Here is a 15061-nt window from a genome sequence, read left to right on the forward strand (position 1 = left end):
GAGCGATTCATTTGCAAATGTGATGGACTTCTGTTCTGACTCTGGAGGCCAATTGTTTGTACAATGCTGACCATGTTGTTGATTGTCTTCTGATATGGTGTTGTGGTTGTCGACCAGATAAGCGAAAGACAACTCAGTTGGCTTCGTAAGCGCTCCCGACGCATACTTAACACATCAAACGCCTTATCAGACGGGGAACTGACAACGGCCCCCAGCTGGACAGCCCTATAAAAGAGTTTGGGGAGCGAGCTTCTGCTTAGTTAACAACAATGTTGTGGCCCACGATAGTTTCCTTCGCGCTGGTCAGCTTGTGCCTGGCCAGAGTCTACCAGGCCACGAACCAGGAGTCCTTTTCGAGCTGCCCCTCGAGCTTTAGCCAAGTGGGGGACAAGTGCCTGTTGGTGGGAGGTGGCTGGAAAAATTGGTTCGAGGGCGACCGCTACTGCCGCACACTTAACGCCGGCATGCTCAGTATTCGGAACCAGACGGAGTTCAGCTCCCTAATCAACAGCTACCTGCCGGAGTTCGCAGCCTATGAGCTGGAGCTCTGGACATCCGGAAATAGTTTGGGGGATGCTCAGACGAACTACTTCTGGCAGAGCACAGGCAAGGAGGCAACCTACCTTCCCTGGGCCACGGGAGAGCCTAAGAAGGCCAACGGTGAATGCCTCAGTCTAACCGCCAACTTCAGCATGGAAACGGGAGAGGTAGTGCTGGACGAGCACCGCCTCACCGTCCGGAACTGCAGTCTTTGGGGCACAGTCATCTGCGAGACACAGGTGACGCAGTTCAAAACAGAGCTATGCCTCAACCCGAATGCATTTCATGAGGCCCAGATCCCCGTTTAGACTAAAATAAAGAAATGCTCCGAAGGGTGAGCTAAGACTTCTTACCAGAATCTTGTAGACTCTTCCTTTGTGAGTCTCACCCGGCTAGTGCGGTGGGGTAAACAGTTTTCAAACGTTCTCGATACTCTATGGCTTGCGTGGCTGTCAACTGATAACTGGTGAGTATTTAAGTGCCCCCCACTTGTTCCTTACATTGTTCGAACCCTATCCGATGAAGCACTTCGCAGTCGGCAGCTGTTCTACCGAATGATTAAGGTGTTGTTTGTTCAATTTAGGAGATCGAATTAAAACTGCCCTACGACCAAGAAGTTTGTACATATGCACATGTGTGTTTTTGGGGTTCCATTTCATATCTTTCGCTGGAAATTATTTGATGGGGTGATCTAATTCAGTAATCCTGAAACAAAATAATGTTTCTTTAAAGACACAGTCAGTATCGAATCTTTTTGATTCCATAATTTCTTACACAACTGGAGGCTGGTTTCGTAACTAAATATTTTCATATTTGAACGGTTGGCCAATTGAAAGCGTTTTCTTTTGTGGAAAAGTAATTGAGAACTGTCATGCAATCAGATACGATTGCAAATGCAGAGTGGACGGGTACTTGGATTTGTTGGCACTGTCGTGAGTTTCTGTTTCTGTTTCTGTTTCTGTTTCAGTTTCAGTTTTCAGCTTTCAGTTTCGGCTTGGGCCTAGCCTCAGCTTTGAGTGCTTCAGTCAGGCCTGGCATTTAGTGAACAATTAGCCGCATTGCGTGTCCCGTCTGCACTCCTAAAACTCGAGACTCGAGCCTCGAGACTCGAGACTCGAGACTCGTGAGTAAGCCTCGTCCTAATGGTCAACGCTGCAGGGTAACATTTAGGGCCAGACTGGACTCTGGGCTCAGCATCCGACTTCCTGGTTACGGTTACAGTGGGTTACTCTGCCGGTACCATTGCCAGTACTCAGCGCTCAACTAGCGCATAGATGGATGTGAGTGTATGGGAACACCAGCCAGCAGCGTGACTCATAAAACCACGATGATCCGAGACTAGAGCGGGAAGAGAGCGGAAAGGAGACAAAAGGAAACATCGATTTGTGGCAGCGCCTGCGCAAAGCGTGAAATTTATGCGACCCACACGCAGCGCCACTCACGATCGCACCGCTAAAAACATTCACTGCGATGTGGCAGACGCAGACGTTTTCGAGGCAGAGGCAGATGGGGAGCAGTCGAGGCAGTCGAGGCAGTCGAGGCAGTTGGCGCAGTCGGAGCAGCCGGCAAATTTCATTTCTCGCAATAAATCCATGACTGATTTATGTACTCACAATCGTTACAAATCACAAACGTTTACGTTTGCTGAATGAACGGCCGTCGGTCCGGTGTCTGCACGACGCGACCGTCTTCGCCGGTCTTGGCTTGGCTCTGCCTGCTGCTTCGTTGTGCATCTGCCACTCGAAAGGGAGAGGAAGAGAGTGTGAGAGATGGTGCATGTGGTGGCTCCTCCACTCACGTGCCGGCCTTCAGATTCAATCCGCACAACATCACTCGCAGAGCAGTTGGAATTGCATTTGAATTAATTAAAGCTCTAGATGTGCTCGGTCGAATACACGAATCCGCAGCAGCTCCATCTCCATCTCCATCTCCATTCAGATTTGTCAAACCTTGCAGACTGATCTAAAGCACCTCCACCACCGACTTCTTTTCCTAATCCCGTCTGGTAGTTTTCAACCACCCTTCATTCGAACACAGAACAATTGATAGAGCGCACAAACCAAACTGAAAACTGAAAACTGAAAACTGCAAACAACAAGTGGCATGAACAAAATCGATCACCTCCACCGTGAGGTGAGTGCAATGGCAACTCTGGAATGGCAATGGAGCGGGAGATTTACATACTCGACACTCATGGAGTCAAGGCAGGGGCAGATGCAGATGCTGAGAGGATTGCCTACGGTTGCTCTTGGTGTCCACGGTTGGCCACTTAAGTTGACGTCGTCGCGGCGCGACTTCCCGATGCGCTGCTTGATTCTCGGTGCCTGCCCAGAGGCGCATGCCAGGCAAGTGGAAGCCAGTTCGTGGCAGACGAAAGCCGAGTGGTTCGGGGAAGTCGGATGGTAATGGCAGGAGAGCAGGCTCCAAGTAGGTAGTACAAAAAGTATGACTAAATGCATGCAAGGTATTTAAATGAGACATTTCCAGGCTGTGGTATTGGGACAGCTCTGAAGTCATTTTTCCCGATGGGTTTCTAGATGTTCTAAAAGTTGGTACCACCCAGGAATATCTTCCAAACGTTAGTAAACCATCTACAGGAAAACCACACTGATTTATTAAGTTTGAATCAGTTGATTCGGCCGGTTTGTTTTATTTTTCAGCAGAGCTTCAGCAGAACTCCTTTTCCGGCTTTAAATGGAAAAGAACACTCTGCTTATCTGCAGAAATGCGAACTATTTATGTACATTTTGCTGTGGCGACTGTCACTTTTGGGTGGCTGCTTCTACAGTCATGTCCCAGCCGCAGCCAAGAGAGGTAGGAGGAGGGACTGGGACTGAGTGTGAGTGTGAGTGTGTGGCCACAGGCCGCGCTAATTGTGTCGCTAGTGCCAGATGTATGTGGCGCGATCAATCGGTAATATATGCCAGCGAGATCGAGACCCCAGCCAAGTCAGAGAGTCGGGTATCAAATTATAATTCAATTTACGAATAGACAAGCCATTGACCACCGGAGGTGTCCGCTAAGCACATTCCGAGGCGGTCGTCGGTCGTCGAGATTGGCTCGTAAATTGTCCAAATTAATTCATAGTGGCACCGATGGCGACACCTACTCGTTGTCACCGTTACACCGCCCATCTGCAGCGCACCGCTGCCCACCTCCACTGCGGTGCGTCTTCATCAGCGGCGCAACCGGAATGGAAATGGGCAATCGGCAATCGGCAATCGGCAATGGGCATGGGAGAATGTTCGCTTGGTTCGTTAGTCATAAATTTATAGGCTTTATTGAAACATCAATTTGGACACCATAGCGGGCGACACCCGGCCCCAACCGATACGACGACCAGTTCAAAGTTACCCAATCCAATTCTGTTTGCCGGAAAAAGTGTGGAGCTTTGGCCGTAGATGTGGCTGAAGCTGGAGCTCGGCTCGGCTCGGGCTGAGCCGTCAAGGTGGTCCAATGGGTTGGTTCCGCTTTGTTTGTGTCTTTTAGTGGCTCTTCCACCGCCTAGAACAGGTTTCCAGTGTCCGTCTCTATTCTGTCTGATCATTCGCTCTTCGTGTTCCGATTCGAACTCGGATCTCCAGCCAATCGCCCGCCGCTGCTTTGTTAATTTTGAACAATTGTACAGCTAGTTATGCAAATGCTCAGTTTTTTTGTAGGTAAGTCTGGCTCCAGGTCGAGCCAGGGCGGGCATTATTCCGCGATGATCTCATAGCAGCAGAGCAGACCCAGAAGAGGCGGGACCACCAAGACTTTTCGAGTTGCCAAATAACATCTGCGTCTGGATGTCTGAATTCGGAATTTCTGGGTATCTGTCTCTCTATCTACGTTTGTATACTTCGGAATGTTTGATCTATTTATTAATATACTTCCTTTAAATGGACGCAAACACAGGGAGGATCATATTAATTATTTGCTAAGGGTTCAAATATGTAAACTAAAATTTGTATTGGATTCCATCCGACTGTCAACTTGGTCCGGCCAAATCGTTACATCCAAGGGTCATCTAAGGGTGATCGAACAGGATCTGTAATTTACCATTCAGTGCCAACAAAGTGAACTGACTGTATGTACGTACATATGTTTATCATATGTCCTAACTCATCTGACTAACTCCACAAATCGTGTGCTGATATATTCTTCCCAGAGTGTAGGGTATTCGCGTAGGATGTGAATTGTCTGCCCCATTCATCAGAGTCTACAGTAGTCGGGTGCCATTTCTTATGGGGTTATCTTGTTGGCACGTTGCGTTACGCTTCCGTGTATTTAAGATAACTACAATACATAGTAACTACATTTTCACAGTGGCGCCACGCAGCATTTGGTAGATTTTGTTGCGGAACTTTTTGCCCCAGATTTAGTGTATGAAATGTTGCGCAACATTTACCACCTAGCGGCGAGTGGCAGACAAATAACATGCATTTTTTCCTGACCGTCAGGTGTCTCTGTTGATAGTTATGTCATTTGTGAAACGAACACAACGAAAGTTGACGAATTTTAACGGTAAATTGTTTTGTAAGGAAAGAAAAGAATGAATCTGCAACAAAAACATTCAAGCAACGGTTCTTAAGACGTTCGTTCCACTGCTTCAAAATATGTTGTTAACGTTTGATTCGTTTATTAGATTCGTGTTGGTGTATGTAAAAGCAAGAGTCGGAATAGCCATGTCTGTCTCTCTGCTCTTCATCTTAGAAACTATAAGAGCTACAAAACGGAGAAAAAGTTCACTCGCTAAATAATGTTCCTGAACAAAACTAAGTTTTAAAATTCAATTCAAATTTATTGTCATGATGTACATGTATGTTTGTACAATTGTAGAGTGCGCGAATCTTGCTAGAGGAGTCGCACATGTGCGCAGTTCGTGGGGTGGTGGGCTGTTGGCCGAAAAGGACATCTACTATAAACAGGCCAAACTCAACAGGTTTAAGCTCAGTTGGCTCTGGGCGCTCCTTGAGTTCAATCGCGAAGTCGAAGGACGAATCCGAGAAAATTGCAAATATCGACAGTAAAATTGCGCGACAATACGAGTTACGGTACATTTCGGACACTTTCCGCTAATAGATAATTTTACTATTTTTTGATTGTGCTGTGAGAAATTGAATGCATGGAGGCCGTGCAATAAACATTAAAGGAACTTTTTATGTGCGTGCTGTGCGACTGATTGGAAATGCGCTGGGAGACAGACGCGATTCGTGTGGAGATGAGAATGAGTTTGGCTTGAGTGACTGATTTAGCTGCAGCTCCAGCTGCAGCCTACGAGATAAAGGGAATTTATCATGATTATCCCCGACTGTAGCCACATTGCACGTGGATAGCATGAATGACTTAATGACAATTTGTCAAGGCAATTAAAACTTTAATCAATAAATGTGCGCTTGAGAAGTGTGAAAAGTAAACCGACCTGTCAGGGCTACAACAAAGAGGGAAGGATGAAGGATGTGTGTCCACATAGATACGATGGACGCAGAGAGCATACAGAGAGACTGTCGAACAATGGGATAGGCGGATAGAGGACGAGGGATAGGGGATAGGGGACAGAGGACAGAGGACAGAGGACAATGCGACCATCGCATAAATTGTTTACTTTGTCGCTACACTGAGCGAAAAGGGGCGACGATTGCCACCAGCCTGGGGGAGCAATCAAATGTGCTTTCAATTAAACTCAAAGTCCCAACCCCTTTTCACCAGCACCACTCCCCCCGCCCCGCCCCTCCAGGCACAGCGAGAGCTTCCTTGCCCTTGGTGGCTCATCCATCAAATTTGTTGTCCTGACGCTTGGACCCATGTGTGTGGAGGGGGCTACTGGCGGGCATAGCGACGGGGGCTAGGAATAGGAATAGGAGGAGGCGTGGTCCGGCTACCCATATGTGTTTATCTGCCATTCTTTGCAATCATTATACGCGCCCTCCTCATTACGACCCCATTGAAACTCAACAAGTGTCGCGCAGTGAAACTATCAGATACAAATTGAACCCGCACCAATTATGTAAGGCTAACATTTACAATTACATTTGCAGTTCCAGCTACAGCTACAGCTACAGCTCCAGCGCCAGCTCCATCTCGAGCCATCATCATTTGTGTTTATGAGGACGTGTGCATCTAATGTAGATAGATACAGATACATTTACAGATACAGATACTCGTGCCACACATGCACTCATGCTCGCCCGAACAATCAGCAATATGCTAAATGGAAAAGCGCACAAGTTGAACGTGGAGAGCGCCATGCAGCCGGACGAGGAAACCCCGGACGCGCTCGCATCAGGCGCCAGCGGCAGCAACAGCAGGTCCGCCGCCACCATCACCCGCGTTAAGATCGACATTAGTAGCTGCCCCTCGACTAATCCGACAAATGTTGACGACCCGACGGCAGACGGCGGAGGTGGTGGTGGTGGTGGCGGTGTTGGAGGTGGAAGTACTCTTGGACGTGGTGGAGGCGGAGGCGGAGGCGGAGGCGCCCACCACCTCCTTATGGTGCCCACACACCACAATCTACAGCTCGATAAAATTTCTGTGCGCTCGATTAGTTCCGAGGATATATCGAATGGTGGCACCGGAAGGTGCTGCAACGCCGCAGCCCGTAACCCGGCCATTAAAACGGGACGACGACTGCAGCTGATGCAGGTAAGGCAACTTCACGGAGAATTAGATTCAGATGCAGATGCAGATGGCAGATGCCAGATGTCAGATGGCAGAGGGACATATCGTACACATATTTTCGTTCATATCTGGAGCAGCATTAATTAGCGAATTCGCATGCATCTCAATTAGCCGGACTGGGCAGAGTCACGTGCCAGTGTGCGGCACAGACCCTTTAATGAAGTGTCGCGATTAGCTTGCCACGATAAACACTAATCACGATTCCTTACCTACTTGGCCCCAGTCACCGATGAGACAGCTGGCTGATGGTTAGGTCTGGTCTGGACAAGCTTTGCCGGCAAATTAAAATAGATGTATGTAGTATCAACGGCACAGTGGGCCGCGCAACATGTTTAACAAATGTCGAACAGGTTCCAAAACCCTAGCACACAGCTTCGTAGCAAACACAAGAGCGTAAACATTAGAGCTTTGCATTTTTGAAGAATCTCAGATACAGATTTTTGGCCTGGTCCATATAATGGCATCGGAATCTTCTTTCAGATGATAATACTGCCATTTATACCAATATTGGCATTGATTGTGCAAACTTCGGTGACACTACAAGAGATCCTGGAGTACCGAGCCGCAGTGGCTGACATCGAGACGCAGGTGAGTGCAAACCGATGGACAGAGGCAAACGAATCGAAGCAGCCAGCCCCGTAGACGGCACTGAGCGCAGGTCTTGCCTGTGTCAGGTCTCCTCGAAGGCGTAATTAAAATTTATCGCTGAAATTCAATCATCCGCCAAGTACTATATGTTGGAGAGGTGTGGAAGGAGGCTCCGGTCTCTGGTCTGTGGTCAAGGGTCACTTGACCATCAGTGCGGGCCAGAAGCAAGCGTAGAATCCTCTGTAAATATTTGTTTGTTCAGGTAAGTGCCACCCCATGGGCCACGAGGCGCCGTTCACAGAGCCGGGGCACTCAGCGTTCGTGCCGTCCTCTGCACCCACTCCGTCCCACCCATCCCATCCATCTGGCCATCCGTCCATCCGCCCATCCGTCCACCTATAATGCAAATACGTCTTCCGTGGAAAATGTGGAAGAGAGAATAGAAAAGTGCTGTATGTGGGCAGGACGAGGGCCAAAGTGAATTGATAAGGACGCTATGCGAATATTCCACAGCAACAGTTGCACGAGCAAGAGATGGAAGCGGGGGGCTGTGGCACAGGGGTAAGACTTATGACAAGTGGCTGGGCGTGGGGGGTGGGCGTCTTTGAATGGGGTCACGTAGTTAGAATGCAAAACAGATGATAAACAAATCCTGAGGGGGCTCAAAACAGGGGGTTGCGGTGGAACTTTCCACAGAAAGTGCTAGTGCTGGAGCGCGAGATCAAATCGACGAATCGATCCTCTACCTCCGTAGGTGACGATTGCAACGGACCTGGGGAAGGTAGTCACGCGACTGCAGCTGGAGCGCTCAGAGGTGGCCTTCTACATCTTCACAAACGGCAGCAAGCAGCGGGCCAATCTGACACAGCGTTTCGAGATCACTGACCATGCTCTGAACAATATGACCACGTGGAGCGAGATCAGCGTGCCAACGGCTCCAGACGAGGATGAGGATGACCGCGAGATGATGCTCAACCGAAACGACTTCCAGGGTCGGTTGAATGAGTTCCGCGACCGTGTGCGCTTCGAGCCCGAGGAGAGCTCCATTACGGAGGTCATGAACTGGTACACATCCATAAACCGCGGACTGTTGCACCACCTGAACGAGCAGATCAAGGAGACGGACAACAGCGGCGTGTGGCGGTGAGTCCTCCTTCAAAGGCAGCTCTTCTAATTCCAACTGCAAGTGGTATTACTGCACCCCATGCAGGTATCTCGTCGGATTCAAGAACCTGCTAAAGAGCATCGAGTGCCAGAACATCGCGACCTCCTTCGGCATACGTTACTATGGCCGTGGCTCGCTGACAGCTGAGAACTTTGTCTCTTACGTTCGCTACGAGTTCTTGGCTCGCGAATTGATCAACTCCACCCTGAACTACGCGCCCATGTTGAAGAACATGTACACCAACATAACCAGCACTAAGAAGTTCCATCGCGCCAAGCAAATGTTCGTACCTGCAGGTCGCCCTTGACCTGTGAACTGTTAACTGATCCAAGCTCTCTTCTGCAGGAGCACCACGTTGCTGAAGAACAATCCGAATGTCTCGAACGAGCGCAGCGCCATCGAGTACTACGAGCTGATGAATAACTACACAGACGATCTGAGAATCCTGCAGAAGGCTCTCCGACGCCAGATCAAGTAAGTGTTTCCGACAGACCCCAACACTTTCCTGTCCATATTATATTTATGTATAAAAGTAGCACACATACTCGATTTGGGTCGAAACAATGCTCGCTACGTCTGTATGTCCACCCGTCCGTCCTTCTAGCAGTTTGATTTGTCGCCTAGTTCTCAGAATCTATAAGAGCTGGAGCAACCACCACAAACCAAAACGGAGTGTAAGTGCGATGTGGGGAAAAAATAGACTGTGGAAATATTTAAAATACATCATACATACATACAAATACACAAAAATAAATCTTTTGAAGCGTCTCCCAACGTTCCTCCTCGTTTAGCGATAGGTGTTCCGATAAAAATCCGACCACACAAAGATAGTTTCCATCGTTGGTACGAGTAAATAGGACTAGGTTAATAATTGACTGCGAAAAGACAGATCTTAAATAAAGTTGATATACGGCGCAAAAAAAACGAGAAGGGACGTGTGAGACGCTTCTTACGCGTCACAACTTTTATACCCGGCACTCAGGACTACATCTAGATGTAGAAGACATCGCCAACCACTAGATATCGTTCACATTACAGAACACGTAGTAAAAAGCCCAATAAATAAGATGCATCAAAAAAATTGGATCAACTAATCGTATTTTCCAATTTATGAGATATTTAAAACACATTCTGGGCAATAATGACCGCTAGGTTTCACAGCAGATTTTTCGAAAGTTGTTTTCTATGAAATTTTCTGGTACGCAACTTTGATGGTCACTCTTTTTCTAATACAGAGCGTTAAAAACCGCGTCTTGGTTTTAACTTTTAAAAATTAGCTTTTGGCCACCAAAACTGGTCATTGGAACAATAGTGCATCTGCACCTCAGCGGTGTTTTGTCAAATTTTAAATATTTTCTTCATCTGTCATCTACATCTACAACACTTCTCACACCAACACGCTCCGTTAGCTCGCCGCCCTTCCCTAGAAAAACATACTGCAGACTCGCGGCAGAGGCAGAGGCAGAGGCAGAGGCAGCGACCGAAAAGCTGTGACTCGCGTCGCACGAGTCCCTTCTCGTTCTTTCTGTAATAAAACTGACATGGTTTTCGATGAAGACTTAACGGTGGCTCTCAAATTGTAGACTGTTAATTTTCTTCGCTTGTTTTTCTACATATTCAGAGAGTATGTGGACAAGACTCTGGTGGAGGCGGACAGAAAGGAGGCCATCGGTATCGCCATCCTTGTCGTCGTCCTGCTTGTGTCGCCCGTCATCATTATTTTGGTGAGGAATGCAGCAGCCACCATACAGGTAAGGTGACTCAAAGCCCCTACAGTGGCTTGACTGACATCCATTGTCAAATGCAGCACTACGCCCTGAATCTCTCCCAGAAGGCCAAGGAGTTGAAGCGGGAGAAGCGCAAGAGCGACTCACTGCTCTTCCAGATGCTGCCACCCAGCGTGGCCATGCAGCTGAAGCAGACGCAACAGGTGAGTAGAGACTGGCACGTCACCCATCCGTTACCGCTCATCAGACAAAACTAAATACTTGGCAGGTTCCCGCGGAGCTTTACGAGGCCGTTACCATTTACTTCAGCGACATTGTGGGCTTCACCGAAATCGCCGCGGAGTGCACTCCGCTGGAGGTGACTGCCGGGCACGGGGTACCTAAATCGGGCCATCTAGAGATTTATTGTTGTATTGTTCGCAGGTGGTGACCTTTCTCAACTCGATCTATCGCGTGTTTGACGAACGCATCGAATGCTACGACGTCTATAAGGTGGAAACCATCGGCGACTCCTACATGGTCGCATCCGGTCTGCCCGTGAAGAACGGTAATTTATGCAAATGTAGCTGTCATTCAGCCAGCGGCTGACAAGCATCGACCCTTGTTCCCAACTCCCATTCCCATTCCCGACAAGGATTTGCGCTAATTTAACTTTTATTTGTGCCCATGCGCCATAATTTATGCCATGGAATTTTTTTGTATTCTCCACGCATTCCGCATCCACAACCCAACCGCCACCCACCGTTTCAGGCAACAAGCACATCACCGAGATAGCAACAATGGCGCTTGATTTGCTGGACGCATCGTCAGTGTTTCGGATCCCAAGGGCCGGCGACGAGTTCGTTCAGATACGCTGCGGCGTGCACACCGGACCCGTGGTGGCTGGCATCGTGGGCACAAAGATGCCGCGCTACTGCCTCTTTGGGGACACAGTGAACACGGCCTCGCGCATGGAGAGCACAGGCGAGGCCCACAAAATACATATCACCGAGGAGATGCACGACTCGCTGCAACAGGTTGGCGGGTTTAGGACAGAGCATCGTGGCCTGATCGACGTTAAGGTAGGTTTATACCACTCATCACCCCCGAAGAGAACCAAGTGCCAATGTTGCTTCTTCATTCCATTCCAGGGCAAGGGGCTGATGAGCACCTACTGGCTGACATGCAAGGATGGACCTGTGCGGGTGCGTGAGGAGATCTCCTGGCGAGCGGACATGCAGCCGGTATTCTTGGATCATCTCAAGTTGCATCCGCCAATCGACTATAAGCTTCCCAAGCGAAAGTAAAGCTCGTGTGGTAGATATATGTACATATAAACAAATATATACATACATATGTATCTATGCACATATGTATACATATGTGGGATATCTACTTATGTATGTCTAATCTAGGACGAATTAGAGTTATCTTATCAGCATCGTGGCGTCAGCATTCACGTATCCGAGTAAGGCTGTGCGTGTATGTCGCTGTCGCTGTCGCTTTCTCCCTTTCTTTTGCTTTTGCTTTTGCTTTTGCTCTAAATCTCGGTGTGTATGTGGCAATGTCCTAGAGTCTTTAAGTGAGTTCCACTTTACTTCTTCTTTGAGGCTTTGACGCCCTTGCGTCTCCATATAATCTGCAATGTCAATAACGAGAACGAAAAACATGAAATAAATGTATAAACTTAATTATTTACCAACTGATTGGGTTTTTCCTCATCACACTAGGATATCTTGACCAATGGATACAGAAAAAACCAACAGTTGTTGTCATTAAAATAGCCAATCCAACATAAAACGAGAAGGGACGTGTGAGACGCTTCTTACGCGTCACAACTTTTATACCCGGCACTCAGGACTACATCTAGATGTAGAAGACATCGCCAAACACTAGATATCGTTCACATTACAGAACACGTAGTAAAAGCCTACTGAATAAAATGCATCAAACAAATTGCATCAGTTAATATTTTCCAATTTATGAGATATTTAAAACAGCAATAAAATTGGTACATTCTTGGACCGATAGGTTTCGCAGCAAATTTTTCGAAAGTGGCGCCATCTAACGTTAAAAACAGAGTCTTGGTTAAAAGTCGGAAGAGTCATCGCCAGGGGGAGGGCAAAGGCAGGGGCCGAGTGAAGCAGAAGCAGAGCGTGAATGAGAGAATGTAAAAAGAGTAACAAAACCTGCGGGACAGGGTGGGTTTAGTCACTGGAAATTAATTTCTCCATTGTGGCTATAATAATGATCCGATCGGATCCCAATTTGGTGATCTGATGGATATGGCCATTTCCTACGGAATGGCGTTTTTAGTATTCTTTTATATTCAAAACTGTAGATTTGGGAGCTTTTCGCCCCTTTACGGGGGCGGAAGGGGGCGTGGCTCATTTTTGAAATACACTGGTTTCAGTGTGAGCATACAGCAGTCTGGAGCCAAAATTTGGTTGCTCTAGCTCTTATAGTCTCTGAGAACTAGCCGACAAACAAGACGGACAGACGGACAGACAGACATGGCTCTATCGACTCGTCTATTGACGAGAAGAATAAGAATCAAGAATATATATACTTTATGGGGTCGGAAACGCTTCCTTCTGTGCGTTACATACAACCGTTATTTCCCACAAATACAATATACCCTATTTACTCTTCGAGTACCGGGTATAATTACCTCAGGGAATTACACTTAGTAAGCGTATACTACCGCATTTAATTACCAAAGTGAAATATGCTGATATTTTGCTTAGCTACTTTGAAAATAACGTAAAATGTTGTACGGAGTTCGGTGTTGCCACAAAATATCAAGGAAGGAGAACGAGTATAAATTACATAATAATATTACATAATGTGTACATATGGCCGTTTCTCTACACAACACCGTGACTGAAAAGTTATTGAGATCTGATTGCAAGCGAGAGTGAAATGAATTGTCCTTATACTGAAAGCAGAACTTAACATCCTCCGCACACAAAAGTAATCGAGAATTGGTTAATACAGAAGGCAGGCCATTAATAAAGAGTGTGAAAAGTAAGTGGCCTAAATGGGTACCCTATGGTACTCCAGAAGTAACCATAACAGGTAGGTTTGGATAAGGAGTTTTTGAAGAGGACTCTTTGAGAGCTAGAACACAGGTAGCTAGAAATCCATCCTAAAAGATTGGGCGGAAACCCGGAAGTCATTGTATAAAACCTGGAAAGGTTCATGCCAATCGGTGGGCAGGGAACGCAGGGAACGCGCCGTGTTTGCGATTGTGTGTGAAGACGCATGCAAATCGGAACCCCAAAATACATTGGTATTGGTACGAATCACTGTAATACGCGTGTACGGGAGCGGCAGAGCCATGTCCTATGCACAATAGATAGGCGGTGCTGAGCCCTGGTCTGGAGGAAACTGTAAAATCGACCAAAATCGTGCCAAAAGCGATGGTGTAAAGAGGTCCACTAGTTTTAGCATAGATCGGTATGGTGGTAAGAGTCTGTCAGAGTCCCAGTTCAGATTTCTAAGGGTGAATATTAAAAATTGTTTTTGAACGGATTCAAAAAGAATTTGTTGCTCCTTGTATTGTGGACTACACACACAAGAACAATACATAATATGTACATATACATATACGGATCGTCAAACTCTTTTGACCAACGCTTAATAAACGCTAGGACTCATTGTTTACCGTTGAAGCAAACTGAATATTAATAGTTTGTGGTCCAAATGGACTCCTAAGTCATTTGATGTGGTAATTGATTCGATCTAGAACATGGTGCTACAGAATAGGAGACCAAATGTGGAGCACGGCTGTGAAAGGTCATAATGTTGAATGTTAGAATGGTTCAAGAAAAGTAGGTTATTCGAACAAATGAATTTATCAAGGTAAAGTTGTAGGCGAGTATGCAAGAACCAGTCGGAACAGGTCGTTCACAGACAGATGGAATACATGCATAATAGTGAGCTCAGGCACAAGACAAGAGAGAGAGATAAGAGAATCGGAAAGAAGAATTTTAAGTGATTTTTTGTAATTAAGTATGCAGTACAGCACTGTATAAATGGCAGCAATTGTTGCCCTCTATGTCCCAATGATCAATGAGGAACAAAGAACCATTTCTTTTTGAAAGCACCGGGTGGCACTGACAAAACATTCGTTATTTCGGCATCGCATGGGCCGTTGCATCTTTGGAGGCAGAACAGCTCATTCAGTACTTAAGCTGCCACTAAATATTCAGAATAACCCTGACGCAGTATGCAACATTAAGAAACAATCGTCCATAGCCACCGTGCTGAAACACTGTAAAATTATCATCTGGGACGAATGTACTTTATTTTTATATTCCCTCATCGTTCACAGCGCTCCATGCCTATTTCACGCATATACCACATTCTTATACACTTACAATAAGTAAGATATTTTTTT

At 46.9% G+C, this 15061-nt stretch overlaps 2 protein-coding genes across 2 annotated transcripts; both read left to right on the top strand.

Moving 5' to 3' along the window:
- The first annotated feature begins 269 nt into the window (after positions 1-269).
- Positions 270-864, top strand: LOC117580642 (lithostathine-2-like). The gene has a single exon (XM_034267241.1). The coding sequence runs from the start codon at positions 270-272 to the stop codon at positions 846-848; it is 579 nt and encodes a 192-aa protein (XP_034123132.1). The 3' UTR covers positions 849-864.
- A 5859-nt stretch (positions 865-6723) lies between these two features.
- On the top strand, positions 6724-11966 carry LOC117592705. The gene is made up of 11 exons (XM_034286673.1): positions 6724-7164; positions 7681-7788; positions 8543-8931; positions 8999-9235; positions 9299-9427; positions 10575-10704; positions 10761-10883; positions 10949-11038; positions 11104-11227; positions 11431-11741; positions 11811-11966. The coding sequence occupies exons 1-11, from the start codon at positions 6724-6726 to the stop codon at positions 11964-11966; spliced, it is 2238 nt and encodes a 745-aa protein (XP_034142564.1).
- Positions 11967-15061: the final 3095 nt, after the last annotated feature.

Source organism: Drosophila guanche, unplaced genomic scaffold, assembly GCF_900245975.1.
Source record: "Drosophila guanche unplaced genomic scaffold, DGUA_6, whole genome shotgun sequence".
Lineage (NCBI taxonomy): Eukaryota > Metazoa > Arthropoda > Insecta > Diptera > Drosophilidae > Drosophila > Drosophila guanche.

What these genes read in the sequence shown, in the direction of transcription:
- LOC117592705 (XM_034286673.1), top strand. Translation starts at nt 6,724, where the DNA reads ATGCTAAATGGAAAAGCGCACAAGTTGAACGTGGAGAGCGCCATGCAG. An exon ending in GACGACTGCAGCTGATGCAG is followed by an intron (nt 7,165 to 7,680) that starts GTAAGGCAACTT and finishes ATCTTCTTTCAG; the next exon opens with ATGATAATACTGCCATTTAT. An exon ending in TGGCTGACATCGAGACGCAG is followed by an intron (nt 7,789 to 8,542) that starts GTGAGTGCAAAC and finishes CTACCTCCGTAG; the next exon opens with GTGACGATTGCAACGGACCT.
- LOC117580642 (XM_034267241.1), top strand. Translation starts at nt 270, where the DNA reads ATGTTGTGGCCCACGATAGTTTCCTTCGCGCTGGTCAGCTTGTGCCTG.